Source organism: Nomascus leucogenys, chromosome 10 (genome assembly GCF_006542625.1).
Source record: "Nomascus leucogenys isolate Asia chromosome 10, Asia_NLE_v1, whole genome shotgun sequence".
Classification (NCBI taxonomy): domain Eukaryota; kingdom Metazoa; phylum Chordata; class Mammalia; order Primates; family Hylobatidae; genus Nomascus; species Nomascus leucogenys.
The window spans coordinates 6,653,190-6,669,407 of NC_044390.1; the positions used below are offsets into that span (position 1 = coordinate 6,653,190).

A 16,218-nucleotide genomic window follows, 5' to 3' on the forward strand; every position below is an offset into this window, starting at 1 on the left:
ACTTTGAGAGGCTGAGGTGGGCGAATCACCTAAGGTCAGGAGTTTGAGACCAGCCTGGCCAACATGACAAAATCCCCTCTCTACTAAAAATACGAAAATTAGCCAGGCATGGTGGCGCATGCCTGTAATTCCAGCTGCTCAGAAGGCTGAAGCAGGAGAATCATTTGAACCCGGGAGGCAGAAGTTGCAGTGAGCCAAGATCTCTCCACTGCACTCCAGCCTGGGTGACAGAGCAAGACTCCATCTCAAAAAAAAAAACAAAAAGAAAAAAAAAGTAAGATCTTGAGGAGATACCTGCACTCCCATGTTCATTGCAGCATTAGTCACAATGTCCAAGACGAGGAATCAATCTGTATGTCTATCATTAGATGAATAAAGAAAATGTAGTATATACATACCGTGGAATATTATTTGGCCATGAAAAAGAAGGAAATCCTGCCATTTGCAACAATATGGATGAACCCGAAGGACATTATGCTAAGTGAAATAAGCCAGGCATAGAAAGCAAATACTATATGATCTCACTTAAATGTGGAATCTAATATAGCTAAACCCATAAAAGCAGACAGTAGAATGGTGGTTACCAGGGGCTGGGGGCAGAAATGGAGAGGTGATGGTTAAACAATACAAAATTTTACTTATGCAAGATGAATAAGCTCTAGAGATCTACTGTAGCATAGTTCCAGTAACTAACAATACTGTATTATGTACTTAAAATTTGCCGAAAGAGGAGATCTTATGTTAAGTATTCTTACCACACACAAAAAAATGATGATAATAATAATAAAAGGAGCTGGAGGAAAATTTGGGAGCTGATGGATATGCATATAGTCTTGATGGTGGTGATGGTTTGATGTGTATGTACTTATCCCTAAATTGATCAAGTTGTATGCATTAAATATGTACAATTTTTTACATGTCAGTTATACTGGAATAAAGTGGTTTAAGAAAATAAAAACAAAGAGACTTCATTTTTTCACACAATGTGCTAAATAGATTTTTGTTTATGGATCAGGACTAGTTTGATACTGTCATTCCAAAGTTCTGTTGTCGTTAATTGTTCTGTTGCTATTATTTGTTTAAAAGTAGTATTTAACTCGAAAGAGTAGAAGATGAGTAGAGGTTCACGAGATGGAGAAGATGAAAAGGAGACATTCCAGAAAGAAAGCACAGCTTATGTGAAAGTCCACTGACGTGTTCACGTTTGAGCTTAAAACCTAAAGGAAGTGACCTGCTTTATTGCAGAGTATGTGCTCTGGCCCTCAAAGCATCCTCCACCTCCAGAGTCATCAGTTGTCTCCATATCTTTACAAAACAGCTTACAAAAGAGGTTTTCAGCTCATCCACTGCACAGGTCAACCTGATCACTCATCATACCTGTTCCTTTCCTTGCCAGGATGGGATGACCAGCACCATCAGCAGCTAATGATTCTCCATTCTCCAGCTTTGTGAATCGTAGCTGGCCTAAGCCAAGAGAAAGAGGGAGAGAAAATTACAAAGAGTTTGCAACTTCCCCTAAATGGATTCTTTCTTACAATAAAACCTTCATTAACTGGAACTTTTGAAAAGCTATTGTTGTCAGCCCTTGCTTTTAGTGCAAGAGGCAATGACAACTAACTGCTCTTAAGAATTCCTTTATTTAAAAGAGCTAAATCTTACAGGATACTGCTGGAGCCAGTGTGCATTCCTCAGCCACCTTTTGCAGCAGCACTGTGGCCCAGTGACAAATACTCTTCACAGAGCATGACTCAGATGCAATGCAGTATTCCAAATATCCGGGAAAGAATTAAAGACTGTCAATAAACCACCCTTAGGCAGGAGAGAACAAAATATACATATATATGTGTGTGTGTGTGTATACATATATATGTATGTGTATATATATATATATGAAGAATTCTAATAAGACCTCCAACAACAGAAAAAAGTGTCTTTTTAACCATAAGCTAAACTAATTAAATAATTGAATTAATTGAAAATTTTGTACATTCTATATGCATATCATTGTACTAAGGTTACTTAACACACCACCTCATTATCTAAAGGTAATTGAGGTTTTTGTCATGTAAATACGCCAGCATTGAACCACTAATGCAGCCCTCGAAAGTTACCTTAATTAAAAAAAAAAATAGGTGCAGCACACCAACATGGCACGTGGATACATATGTAACAAACCTGCACATTGTGCACATTTACCCTAAAACTTAAAGTATAATAATAATTAAAAAAAGAAAGTTTTAATTATCTGAGAATCATTTCTGACTGACAGAGATTTTTAGATTGCCCTCAAATTTTCCAGTGCCTTTTCCAGGCTGGACTTCCTTTTCTGGCATTAAGGATTTGGAAATAATGATGAATGAGAGAATAAAAATCAACAGAATCATTTCTGCACTAGGTATATTAATGGATAAACTTGAAAAGACTTAATAGACTGCAGAGTTCATATTATAATAATAAAGTACTGGTTGTTCATATAAGCACACAGCTTTATGTTTAATGAGTCTCTGGGAGAAAAATAATCAGCCACTTTTGAGCAGAAGGTAGGGGCCAGGCACTGTGCTAGGTACGTCCATTAAAATTGTCTCACTTGAGCCACACAGCAACTCTGGAAGAGAAGTGGCAGCAAAATAGAATGAATCCAAAGTGCACAAATTTTGGAAGTCAGAACTGGGTTCAAATCCTGATTTTGTCATCACTTTGACAAGTTCCTTAAATTCCTGAACCTCAGTTAATTCATTTCTAAAGTTAAGGTAATTACCAGCCTTGTTAGGTTGAAATAGCAAAGTAAATGAGATTATTTATTTGGTGAAATTATTCTAAATGGGTTCATTCCCTTCCCATTAGACCCATACTTTTGCATTCTTTCTGCTAAACCCCTTCCTATGTTTAACTAAAAATTCAGCTATTTCTTTGAACTGTGGCACAGCCATATCTTTCCCATCTTGAACTTGAACAATTGATTTCTTTTGGATCCTTAATGTAAGACATTATATTTATCCCTGTTAAATTGCATCTTTTTGGTGTCAACTTGGCCTTTTCAGCCCGTTGAGAGAATGTTGAATTTTACATTAGCCTATTATTATATTAAATATTTTTCACAGTTTTATGTCATTGAAAAATCTGGTAAGTGTTCTTCTTATGTCTGTTTTGATGCCATTAATAAAAATATTGAATAGAGCAGAATCCAGGGGCAGAGCCTATGGCATTCAATCAGTGGTCCCCCAACAGGTTATGACAGAGCCATTCATCAAGCCTCTTGGCTATAGATGTACAACCAGCTGTGAATCCACTTAATTTTTCTCTCAAAGAGTCCACCATCTTGTAGATAATGAAAGACTTCATCAAGTGCTTTATTGGAATCAAAGACACTATATGTATGACATTCTCCTGGTCTGTCAACCTCATACTAATAATTGTCAAAAAAAGAAAGTTAGTAAAGTTTGGCAAAAACTGATTTTCAATGAGGCCACCAAAGTTTGAAGAGTGGCTGATGATGCAAGGATTGTTGCCAGGGAAAAGGTGCATGGCTGGCTGCTGAGCTCCTTCTGGTCGGGTTCCAGGGGAGGGCTCAGCCCTTCCAGTTCAGAAACGGGGCTTAATCAAAACACTGAATGAAGTTAGAATTTTATGAAGCTCATTTTATACCAGGCACTGTGCTAAATGCATTGCATATGTCTCATTTAATCCTAACAATTACACTAAGAGTCGAATACTGTTTCTTAGCTCCATCATTTTACACAAGTTAGGTGATACTGAGAGAGGTTAAATAATTGACCAAAAGGCACATATAGTAAATGCCAGTACCAACACTCACACTCAGATCATCCTGACACCAAGCCCTGCTCTTAACCACTGTGCCCTCCTGAGCAGGTTCTGTGCCTCGGTGGTGTTGATTTAATTTAATTAAGGAGAGATCAATGTATCAAGATGTCCATTCTGTTAATACATGATGGGAAGGATTCTCTGACCAAATGCTCCCATCCCTGATCCCCCGTCTTCAACATTTCCTCTTCTCATATCTGGGTACTCAGAAAACTGATCCAGTGATTACTGCTTCCTGGTACATGTGGTACTGAAGGAAAGGGAATTTTGAGGGATGTTTCATTTAGATCAGTACAAAACCTGATAAAATAACCCCTTGAGTAATCAGAGAGCTTACTTACGTTAGGATTCAGTCTCTCCCCGTGCTGCTGCCAAAGCTAGATAGTTTCATTGCTTCAATCTGTCCTCTACCCTTGCTTCTCCACCCCACCCTGGCACACCTTCTTTGTTTAGCTGGGTTTCAGTATCACCGATTAAACTATAGTCACACTGCCTGTCTATTTCATTGACGCTTCATGGGCTAGAAAGTCATTCTGACTCCAGTCACTTTGTTTGTCCTAGTCTGTTTTGTGTTGCTATAACAGAACATCTGAGACTGGGTGATTTATAAAGAAGAAAAGGTTTATTTAGTTCACGGTTCTGCAGGCTAGGAAGTTCAAGAAGCATGGTGCCAGCACCTGCTCAGCTTCTGGTGAGAATTTCTGGTGCTGTATCACAACATGGCGAAAGGTTAAAGGGGAAGCTGACGTGTGAAGAGGCAAAACCCACAGGATGTTCTGGCTTCTTAACAACCCACTCTTGCAGGAACTAATTCATCCCTGTAACAGCTAATCCAGTCTTGCCAGAGCAAGAACTCACTCACTCCTGAGAGAATGGCATAAATTATTTCAAGAAGGATTCGCCACCTCATGACCCAGATATCTCCCATTAGGCCCCATCTGCCAACACTGCCACATTGGAGATCCAATTTAAAGCTGAGTTTTTGTCAGAAAATACTCAAATCATACCACTGTTGTGATTAATTTGGTGCTTAGAATGCAACGTTATTCTCTGGTTCTTGAGTCTCATCTTCGGATCACCACCTGTTACCCATCCAGAGAGAACTGATGTTGGCTCCTAGTGATCACTCCACTCTTTTCAAACATCCATAAGCCATTTGTTGTAAGTATTTAGAAAGCATAAACATTTTTACCAAAGTGTTATGACTTGGAGGATTAAGACCCTTAAAAATATATGTACATAAGAAAGTCAGTACTAATTTACTGTATTGTACACTTATAACAAAGAATATGCTACTGATCTATTAGCCTATAGTTAAATAGTACTAGGCTCCTAGAACAAAGCTACCCTGCAGGTCACATTTTCCTTAAGACATCCTGCAGTGTATATATTGCTCACTCTTCCATCCAGCTGGTAAGTAGTATATTCCTAGATAACAGAGGTCTTCCTCTCGAGCAGCCTGGATTACAGCCTTCAGGAATGGCCTTATTTATACGATACTGCATACTGAATGCATTCTCCCAGCTTTATTCTTTTTTCAAAAACAACTTCATTGCAATTTAATTACACATCATGAAAATCGCCTATTTTAAGTATACAGTTGGGTAAATTTCAGTAAACCTACACAGCTATCCAACCATCAACACAATCCCATTTTAGAACATTTCTGTCACCCTAAAAAGTTCCTTTATGCTCATTGCAGTCAATCCCTGCTCCTATTCCTACTCCAGATAACCACTGATATGTTTTCTGTACATATAGTTTTATGCTGTCTAGAAACTCATGTAAATGGAATCCTACAACATTCTATCATCTTGTGTGTGTAGCTTCTTTCACTTAGCATAATGTTTTTGAGGTCTGTTGATGCTATAGCCTGTATCATGTAGCCCATTCCTTTGTATCATTAGGCAGTGTTTTGTTGCATGAATATACCGTATTTTACTTATCCATTCACCAGTTGATCGGACATTTGGATTGTTTCTAATTTTTAGCTATTATGAATAATGTTGCTTAAACATTCATATACAAATCTTTATGTGGGCATATATATTCATTTTTAGCTATGAGTTGCTAGCTAGAGTCAACTTGCTGGGTTGTATGTTAGAAAACTGGGTCAAAATTTGAGAAACTGGCAGTTTCCTCAAAAGTGACTATGCCATTTACAATCCTACTAGCAAGATGAGAGTTCCAGTTCCTCCACATCCTTATCATCCTAGGTAGGTTCATTCTTTTCTAATGTTAGCCATTCTTATGGGTTTAGAGTGATTCTCAGCTCTACTCTGTGATGTGACTCTCCAGGAGATAAGGAAGGGGATAATGGTGGGGGTGGGGACAAAGGGAGAAAAGGGATGATAAGAAATCTCTCTCACTGTTGTTACCCTTTTTTTTTTTTTCCCTCTTTTTGAACTTGTCCTTGGGACTCAACCTCTGCTTTCCTGATAATACTTTGTTTTAACCTTAACATCCTTTTTGCCTCCATATGTAGCTGAAATATGGTAAATGTCCAATTCTAAAGTGTAGTAGTAGCTGGCTGGGCTAAGTAAAATCTGTGGATGCATTTTCAAAACTTTAGCTAGTTTTAAGTAGATTTTTTACCTCCTCCCACATAAAACCCTTTTATCAGAGCTGCTGACAGAAACAGAATTGGCTGGATTGAATTCACTGCCTCTTTCACTATTCTGTCTGCTGATGGAGGGTGTTATATGCCATTAAAGTAGCTAAACCTCAAGAAGAGGGGCAGAACAGCAACAGAGCAGAAAAGACCATTTATAATCCAAAAATGGAGTAAACAGGCCCTCACTTACCTAGGATTGTCTCTTGAGACTCAATTTGTCTTAGAGCTTCTTTTACAAATATGGGTATATTCATGTATGTTGCATGTTTCTGTTTATTTTATATGGATATATGTTAATGAATTTCGGTAACCATAATTTCATTTACAATACTGAGAGCATCAGTCACACAATATAATCGATCATAAATTTTATGATCTCAAAAATTGAAAGGAAATAAAGTTGGAAAATGCCCTCCTTAGCAGTAAATATCCTGCATGGCTAGCAAAATATAGCAAAACAGCAGTCTCTCTACTTCTTAAGATGCAGAGCATTTTTATGTATTCATAGTACTGCAGGGAGATTTGCACTTTTCAGATGCTATTAGCACATCTTCACATCTCCAAGAATAACTTCAGATCTGGGATATTGCACATACTTCCCGTTTTCTTTTGTAACAAATTTTTCCTTCAATAACCCCAATGATTGGGTTATTGAGCAATGTAAACCAAATTTCTCCTATAAAAACTTAACTGGCAGCAAGCTTTACTTAAAAGTAACTTTCAGGGAAATTAGTTGGGAACTGATTTATTGTTTTGTTTTGTGTGTGTTTTTAATCTTCTGAAGCAATGTTTACATGAAAATCAGAAAATTAGTACCCTCATCAAGAGGTAATTCAGAAAGCTTTACAAATAAACCTAAGATTCTCATTGATTACAAAAGAAGGCTTTGTACCTCCAGAGCCCTTAAATGTTCAGAGGCAATTATATCATTAGGGTCTCTCTTTCCATGCAAAGATGATCTCATTTCCTCATAATTAGTATTTCCTATTTAATGAGACAGACTATATTCAGAAAACACACATTCCTCCTCCCTCACTCTTTCTCACTATCCTTTGCTCTCTCTGGAGCTGTGTAACGTGGAACCTCTTTTCCTTTCCATAGATTAGTACAGTTATATTTCGGTGGCATCTGTCAAACAGTTATTTGCTGATTATTTAGTAGCAGTTGGTTTGGAAAGTAATTGCAGAAGGAAAAGGGAATTTGGAAACTGTAGTCAGAGGGATTTTTTTTAGATGAAGTGGCAAAGGTAAAGGGAAATAGTTACAGATGGTGGGATGTAAGGAAGTTTTGCATCACCCATGGCAAGACTGTGTGTAGGAATTAAGGTGCCAAAGCTCAGAAAGAATAGAAGACTCTTGAGAGTAGAAACAAAATGAAATAAGACATAGGTGTTATTTTCCTTCCCTCTTTTTCTTTTAGAGACATCTCCCCTGCTTCATTTGTTGTCCACCTTGACAGGGGTTTGAGTTGAGATCTTAGAGATCACCTTTGAGTTGTATTCGTGGGCTAGATGCATTGAGGGACCCTGAGATGCAGGGACACTATATCTGACTTTCCAGAGCCTATAGTCTAGTTGATCAGGTAAGACACATACACAAAAAAAGAGAGCTAGCTGTGCTCACCAGGATGTATCACGTGTCAACAGCACAGGGCAGCCCACAGATACTAAAGAAATTCAAAAAGAGAAAGGTCTTTGTAATCCAAGGTGAGCAAGCAAGGCTTTGGGTGGATCTCGATTTCATCCTTGTGAGATTCTAATGAAAATCCAGGCAGAGACGCTCTGGAATATGCACAAGTGTGTATACGTGGAGCAAAGAAATAACGAGAGAAGATTGGAGAAGTGGAAGGCATGATTCCGGATCTAAAATCTACCCAGAGATATCCATAATGGCACATTTAAATATCAAAGGTAATATCTAAATATTGTTGATAGGGTAAGAAAGTTTTAAGCTTCTGTTATACTTAAAAGAGAAATGATACCTTAGTTAGTACCTTAGTTCTGTGCTTTGTAATTTCCAGATAAGCTTCCTAGTCATTCTCATTCAATCCACAGACACCCCTTTTAGGCTGGGAAGGCTGTGTAGACGTATATATTTAGATGGATGGTTGGATGATAGAAAGATAGATAGATACATACATAGATGACTACATACATACACACAAATATACACACACATATGTTCACATAGTTTTAATGTTTTTTTACCACCTGGATTGAGAGCCTTGGAGGACTCGATATTTTTTCTTCTTTGTGGCTCACAAATTGCATAACATGGTGGTTATATGTGAAAGGCATCCAAGAAATATTTGTTGAATAAGACTGTTATTGTCCCCTTTATATTACAACTCAAAGACATTAAAGATTACTTAGCTAGAAGAAGAGTAAGAGAAGAACCAAATGTCATGACTTTCTGCTCCTAAGGTCTTTCTGTTCACCATCCCATGCCGGACATGGATTATTGCAGTCCAAGAAATAAGAGAGAAAAATATCACAGTCAAAATTGTATACAAGTTCAAGTGAGGATTTCTAAGATTGCAGGAATTTGAAATGGAATTATACACAGGCACTTTTGCCTTGATACTTTCAGGTGGAAAGTGTTTAGAAATTGTTATCAGGCAGGGGGGAAAACTTTGACGATTATTTGCAATTTTAGTTCTGCAGATAGAACAAAGCAGATCAATTTCCACCGCAACTTCCATTCTTGGCATTTAGGAACACCAGAACTGCTCAGAACACTTGCAGTTTTATTAGAAGAGGCTACTCTGAAGCCAGGTGAGCCCTATAGACTTGCATAGGACCTGTTCTCTTTAGTTGGCAAGTATCTAGAAAGGAAAGGGGAAATAATCTACCCCCTAAAATGGAAGGGAGTTCCAAACGCAGGATGAACTCCCTCCTTCAATAAAATTCTAGAAATAAAAAGGATGCAGTTGCCTGGTGGTGAGAACTAGAATCGCTTGTGTGCCCAGCATCACTGCATGTGTACTCTCTGAACAATTCCAGCTACATGTGCTGTTTCACATCTGTCAGCTAAATCTGAACTCCAAAAACATAACAAATGCAAAATATGGCACTGAGGAACATTATGTGGGTTCGTGATTTTCCCAGGAGGAGTTGGTCCAGCCGGCGATAAACGGATTGAGATTTCATGCAGAACATGGAGACAGACTGTTGCTTCATGACTTTTCTGCGTGACTCGTGTGATTCTTGCAGTCTTCTTTGGTGTTTTCTATGCTGTGTCTATGTAAACATGGCATTGAGAATGGAAATTATAGGATGATAGAATTATTTAAGCATGTGGAATGTTTGCTATCCAGAAAGAAGCACAAACCAAAATTTTCAATGATAGGGGAAGTGTTTAATGAATTATGACATACTTCTCTGAAACAATAATGTGATAATATGGAGTTAGCTAAAATGTCTACTGAGAGTTGTATATGTAGAAAAGTTCTTTAGCTTTAAAGAACTGAAAAAAAGGCTAAAATGGTACTTGTGATATGACCACCACAAAACATAATCATGGGGGAAAAAATGAAAGGAAATATATCTATTTAGATATAGTTTGTGGATTGCTGGTTCTCTTACTTGTTTTTCTGTATTTTATAAAGTGTCTAAAATGGGAAAGCAGTATAGCTATTATAATCAAAATGTTATTTACTTTTTTAAAAGCAGATAAAGAAAAATGCTTCATTTACACCATGTTTAAATTAAACATGTTAAATTTAATGTGATATAAATTTAAACATGTTTAATTTTATATCACATTAAATTTTAAAAGAAAAAAAGAAGTTTAAGTGCATTGACTTTCAGCTTTGCTATGACATATATTCCAAAGTAAGCTATTCCGTATGAGGGTATATCATGATACTGTCTGGCAGAATTCCCACAGCCAAACCCAGAAACATAAACAGCAGTGATGTGATATTATAGGATTGTCATCCAGCACAATTATTCTCCTGTTGCTGGGATTCACAGTGGGGTTTCTGGAATTATCCTGTTTAAGTGATACTGGAGAAAATTCCTGGAGGCGGCTACTGCTGTGATGAATGGATACCCACCTGTGGCTGACTCCTGTGGTTTCAACAATGCTCCTTGCCTCTGACCCACATTCCTCTTACACTAGTTGTAATAAAAACCATTAAGAACACATGCCATAACTTTTATTTCCTTTTCTTTTTCTTTTTCTTTTTTTTTTCTGAGACAGGGTCTTGCTCCGTCGCCCAGGCTGGAGTGCAGTGGCATAATCTCGGCTCACTGCAACTTCCACCTCCCGGGTTCAAGTGATTCTCCTGCCTCGGCCTCCTGAGTAGCTGGGACTACAGGTGCGCACCACCACGCCCGGCTAATTTTTTTTTTTTTTTTGTATTTTTAATAGAGGCAGGGTTTCACCGTGTTAGCCAGGATGGTCTCGATCTCCTGACCTCGTGATCCAACCATCTCAGCCTCCCAACGTGCTAGGATTACAGGCATGAGGCACCGCGCCTTGCCAACTTTTATTTCTTATGTATTGGAACTCAGCAGTTGGAGCCACATTCTTATGCTTATGTGTATAATAATTTTTCTTAGTTAATAGTGTGATAATATAGTTATTTGTGCCTGCTCTCTCCAATATTGTAAGCTCTGTTCATAGACTTTCCCCTTTGAGTCCTCCAAATAATTGGTAGCAGAAATTCAGTATTGTTTTCTGAGCTAAATTGAATTGCTTCAACATCTTAGAATAACTGAATCTCCAATATATTACCATTTTTTTGTCTTTTACTCCCATTATGTTCTTTGAACAGTTAACTTTAACCCAAGCAGTAATGAAAACACAGAATTCTTCTCTACTGCAGTAACCATTGCTCTGGTGTTTTTGAAAACTAAAGTTTTAACACTGGTTATCGCCCATGATGCCTGGGGTTGTAGGATTCCACTACTCAGCTACCCCATCTGCTTGCAAAGACAGTCTGCTATAAAGCCATTCTCACTCAAGGCAAACCCAACCACCTTCAGAATTTTCCATAATGACCATCTTTCTTTGAGATATTCTCTGTTATTGTTTTGCCAATTGGATTTCTTACGGTCAACTTGGGCATTTTGAAGCCCACTGCCACCCTCTCTACCACTCCACAGTGAGCCAGCTCGGATTGAATCTTGGGTGATGAGGGTTTCCTGTCCTTGGTCTATATATGTATTTCACAGGGAATACTGTGAGGTACCTGCCCTTGTAGCCTGTAGCTTTAACAATGCTATAAGCCTTACTAAAAAGTGAATTATTTTAATGTTTTCAGATGCTCAAAACCCTATATAAATTCTTTAAACATGATAACTCAAAGTAAGAAGCAACGTTTTAAGAAGCCTCATGATGACATAACCAATAGTGTAGCTAAAAGTCAAAAGGTACAGAGGTTAACAGCAAGAAGAAGAGCAAGGAGAGTAGTGAAGGGCAGGTTAAGAATCAGGTGCACATCCTAGCCATGTGCCTCTTAGCAGTGTGACCTTGGGCAAGTTACTTCGCGTTTCATAATCTCAGATTTTGCATCTCTAAAATGAGAATGGTTTTATTGTATGCTATTGTAAGGATTACAGGAGATATTTATATTCGTGTATAACCACTTGGTAGTTTCTAGCACAACTAGAACATAGAGCTAGAGTATAGAAAGTGTTCAATAAATGGAAGTTACCATCAGTATCTTCAGTGATGAGGGCTCATTTCTGATAAAAAGGAGAGTTATCCAGGTGATCCTGATAGTACTAACCATCCTGTGTTAATTTGTTTCCTATCTATCTGTCTATCATCTGTCATCTATCCATCGATCCATTCATTCATCCATCCACCCTCATCTGGGTAGCTCTATGGAGGAGACAGCAATGAAGCTTCAGTGCAGAGGAGTGCCTCAGCTTACCTCCTATTGAAGATTAAGCGATGTGGATGGCAGAAGAGCATATTCTTTTAAATTGAGTCTGGCCTCAGACTAATAGCTAGAAATCAGCCACGTTCCTACTAGGATAAGCCACTTCATTGAGGGCTTTCCCAAGGTTAGCCACATCTCTTCATCCAAAGCTCCAGTGTATTTGTTTAACATGATTGACTTTATGACAATGACCAAGTCCTTGTTCTTCTGGGCCAGGATTCCTGTGCACCCTCAGAACCCATTCACTGGAATAAGCACACTGTGAAAGTTGCTTCTTCTATGTGTCAGGCACTATGCTGGTTATTCTCACAACTTACTCTTCATCTTCCCAACCACATTTGAAATTGTCATTAACTTCTTCACTTTATATGTGAGAAAACCTGAGATCAGAGGAGTCAGGTAACCTGCCCAAAATTGAGTTGTGGGAGAGTAAACCAAAAGCAATAGTGGAGATTACATCAGCTCAATTGTACCACAGTTATTTGTTATTTAGTGTCAGTTTTGTAAATAATAATAATAATAATTAAGTGAATGTCTTTATTATAAAAACATTTCTAGCAGGACTTGGGGAGGGGGCAAGGGAGTACCATCAGCATGAGGTCCAGCTGCCTGCTGGGAGAAAGGCGGTGAAGATTTTATGGGAGGAATTTATATCCAATAGAAGCTTTTGGCAAAGTAATTGAGGATGAGAATAAAAGAGAATTAGAAAATATACTATGTTTAGACTTGCACAATACCTTTGAAAAGGTTATCATATTTTTTCTGAGATGGAGAAATTATTTGATCTTGATGCTTAAAAACAGAAACAATACAAGAATATAAGGGCATTTCTACGGATCGTATAAACAATGCTGTCTGCAAGTAATCAGCAGTAGGGCCACACTTAGTTAGCATATTTATAAATCATCTGAAAGGAATACATAGTGAAATTTCCAGATTTGCAAAAACCACTGAGCTTTTCCAGGTAGTGAAATGCCAAACCGGTTAATATAAATGCAGAAAGCTAACACAGGGCTGTGTGAGTGGGCAGAAGCATGGCAGATGGGCTTCTGCCTGGACAACTGTAAGATAAGGAATTTAGGGAAAAATAATTCAAATCATCCCTCCTAGATTAAAGGGCTTTGAACTATTAGCTATAACAAAATTAAGGGATTTTATAGTCAATGTATACTTTTGTCCCTAGTTATTCCTACTGCAGCTAAAAGGCTAGCTAGAAATCACATGTGCTTAGGAAGGACATTTTAAAAGGTTATTAAAAGCAGAAAACAGTATCCTGCATAAATGTAAAGCCATGGTTCACTTATACCTAGAATATTGTGAGCCATTTTTTCAGCAAACCTTAAGCAGCTATAATAGGGTAGGAGAAAGTCCAGAGGATGTCAACTGAAATGATTTATGGAAAAGAGGAGCTGCTTCATGAAAACAAACTTGCAAAGATTAAGATTCATCAGCCTGGGGAGATGAAGGTTTTATAAAATCATAGGGATATGGTACATGGGGACATTCACCTTGGCTAACATTTACCCTCCTCATCATCAACAGGCATGGGTCAGAGGGTGGCTGTCAAAGGAATAGGGCATAGTGTGAGTTTAAAATCTACATTAGTTTAGGCCAAAAGGCCCATAAGTTAACCAACAAATAGGCAAATAAAAAGTCAATGTAGATGAAATACTACACAGACATAAAAAAGAATGAAATCATGTCCTTTGCAGCAGCATGGATGCAGCTGAAGGCCGTTACCCTTAAGTTAATTAACGCAGAAACAGAAAACCAAATATTTCGTGTTCTCACTTATAAGTGGGAGCTAAACGTTGAGTACTCATGGGCGTAAAGATGGCAACAGTGGACACTGGGGACGACAAAGGAGGGGAGGGAGGAAGGGGACAAGGGCTGAAAAACTACCTATTGGGTACTATGCATACTACCTGGTGACGGGATCATTCATACCCCAGACCTCAGCATCACTCAGTGTATTCATGTAACAAACCTGCACATATACCACCTACATCTAAATTAAAAGTTGAAATTAAAAAAAATTCAAGGTAGCATGGGATGCCTGCCAAAGAAATGTTCTCCCCACCTTCTATCTTAAAACTTGAGAAGAGAAAAATCTACACATGGGGTAATGACTTTGGAAACTAGTTACCCAACAAGATTATTATATCTTGGGACTACATGTAGGTAGGGAAGAGGTAAACACATTTTTATGAATGGATGAATATACAATATATTTTTAAGAAGCTGGTAACATTTGGAGAAATGCCCAAATTTTGTGACGTATACTTTGGAGTAAAACATGCTTTGAAATCAGGCAAATCTGATTCAAATCTCAGAGCCACCACATGCTGGCTCTTGGGTAGGTGGCTTAACCACTCGGAACCACAGTTTCTTCATCTGTCAAGTGAGAACTCCTTCCAGATAGAGAAGCTGGGAAGATTGAAAGGGTGTGGCCCTGGTAAAGCACCGGGAATGGGGCTGAGGAATGATGCGCTGCAATTCTCAGTTCCCTTTGAGAGCTCTTCTACTATGTGCCCTTTGCAGCATGGTCAGATTCAAAATACCATCCTGGGGAGGCTCTGAGTCTACCCCAATAGGCAGTCTTTCATTCTAACTGTGTCCTTATGAGAGATGACTCTAATTTTGCAACTCTCATCTCTATTACCATTCATTCTTTCATATTCATTAATCCCTTATTTTTTTTTTTAGTCATCCTTTTATGCTTTTGGGAAATAATAGCGATCTACATATGCCAGTGCCCTGCTCTCAGGGAGCTTACCTGGAGAGGGTGGAACAAACCACAAACATTAAGCCTGTAAAGAAAGTGCTTTCAGAGCGTGAGAAAATGAGGATCATCGCGGAGAGCATGTCGGGTTGAGGGCATGGCTTCTTCAAAAAGGAGGTGGGGGAAGACCTTTCTGAGGAGACATCACCAGAACAGTGTCCAGAGCCATGAGAAGTCACTGGTTATTTGAAAATCTCAGAGGGGAGAGGGGGCATTCCAGGCAGGTGGTTGAGCAGGGGTAGAGGCCCCAAGGTGAGAATGAATGTGGAGCTTCTAATAACTAGAGGAGGCTGGCGTGACTGCATATCCTGGATGGAGGGAAAGAGGCAGAGGGCAGCCTGTCCCCATTACCCCGAAGCCAAGTCCGGACTCAGATTTTATCCTGTGAGGTTTCGGCTGCTTATAAGAAGAGCTGGCTTCTCTTGAGGCTGCTGCATTGGGAATGAGACTCTCAGGCAACATGAGTGGAAGGAGAACCGTCCTCCCTTCTCTTTCTGCCCCTACTACTTAGCCACTCCAGGCTTTCCAGATGCTACTGCAATCTTTCTGGACTTCAGCGGTCACACTGATGTCACACCACATCTCATGGTGCAGGGGTAACTTTGCACAAATCTCTTTTCACCCTATATGTTTTAGGACATATAAAAATTATTTGTTCTCCAATGAAATATTTAACCCAAATATATGTTGTTTCAGGTTTTAAAAATCAATTTGATTGGCCACAGGAAACGTATTTTGGCATCTCTGGGAGACAGGCTGCACGACGATCCCCCACAGAAGCCCCCTCGGTCCATCACCCTCAGGGTAAGTGCCGAGCACATTCATTTGGTTCTCTGCCCTTAAGAACTATTTGTCTGAGACCAGCCTGGCCAACATGGTGAGACCCTGCCTCTACTAAAAACAGAAAAAATTTAGCCAGGTGTGGTTGTGCCCGTCTGTAGTCCCGGCTACTCCGGAGGCTGAGACATGAAAATCGCTTGAACCCAGAAGGCGGAGCATTGTAGTGAGCAGAGATCGCACCACTGCACTCCAGCCTGGGCAACAGAGTAAGAAAATAAAAGAATTATTTTGTGTAGGTTTGTAGGTTTTATAAACATGCACTTTATAC

The 16,218-nt window shown here is 38.9% G+C and overlaps 1 protein-coding gene across 27 annotated transcripts in view; it reads left to right on the forward strand.

Annotated features, from left to right (window-relative positions):
- Positions 1–16,218, forward strand: part of ANKS1B (ankyrin repeat and sterile alpha motif domain containing 1B) — a 1,250,661-nt gene that overhangs the window by 1,136,202 nt on the left and 98,241 nt on the right. For all 27 annotated transcript variants that reach the window (XM_030819772.1, XM_030819768.1, XM_030819762.1 and 24 more), the window contains one exon: positions 15,807–15,914. In XM_030819772.1, coding sequence (XP_030675632.1) covers positions 15,807–15,914 — 108 coding nt within the window. The remainder of the gene's footprint in view (positions 1–15,806; positions 15,915–16,218) is intronic.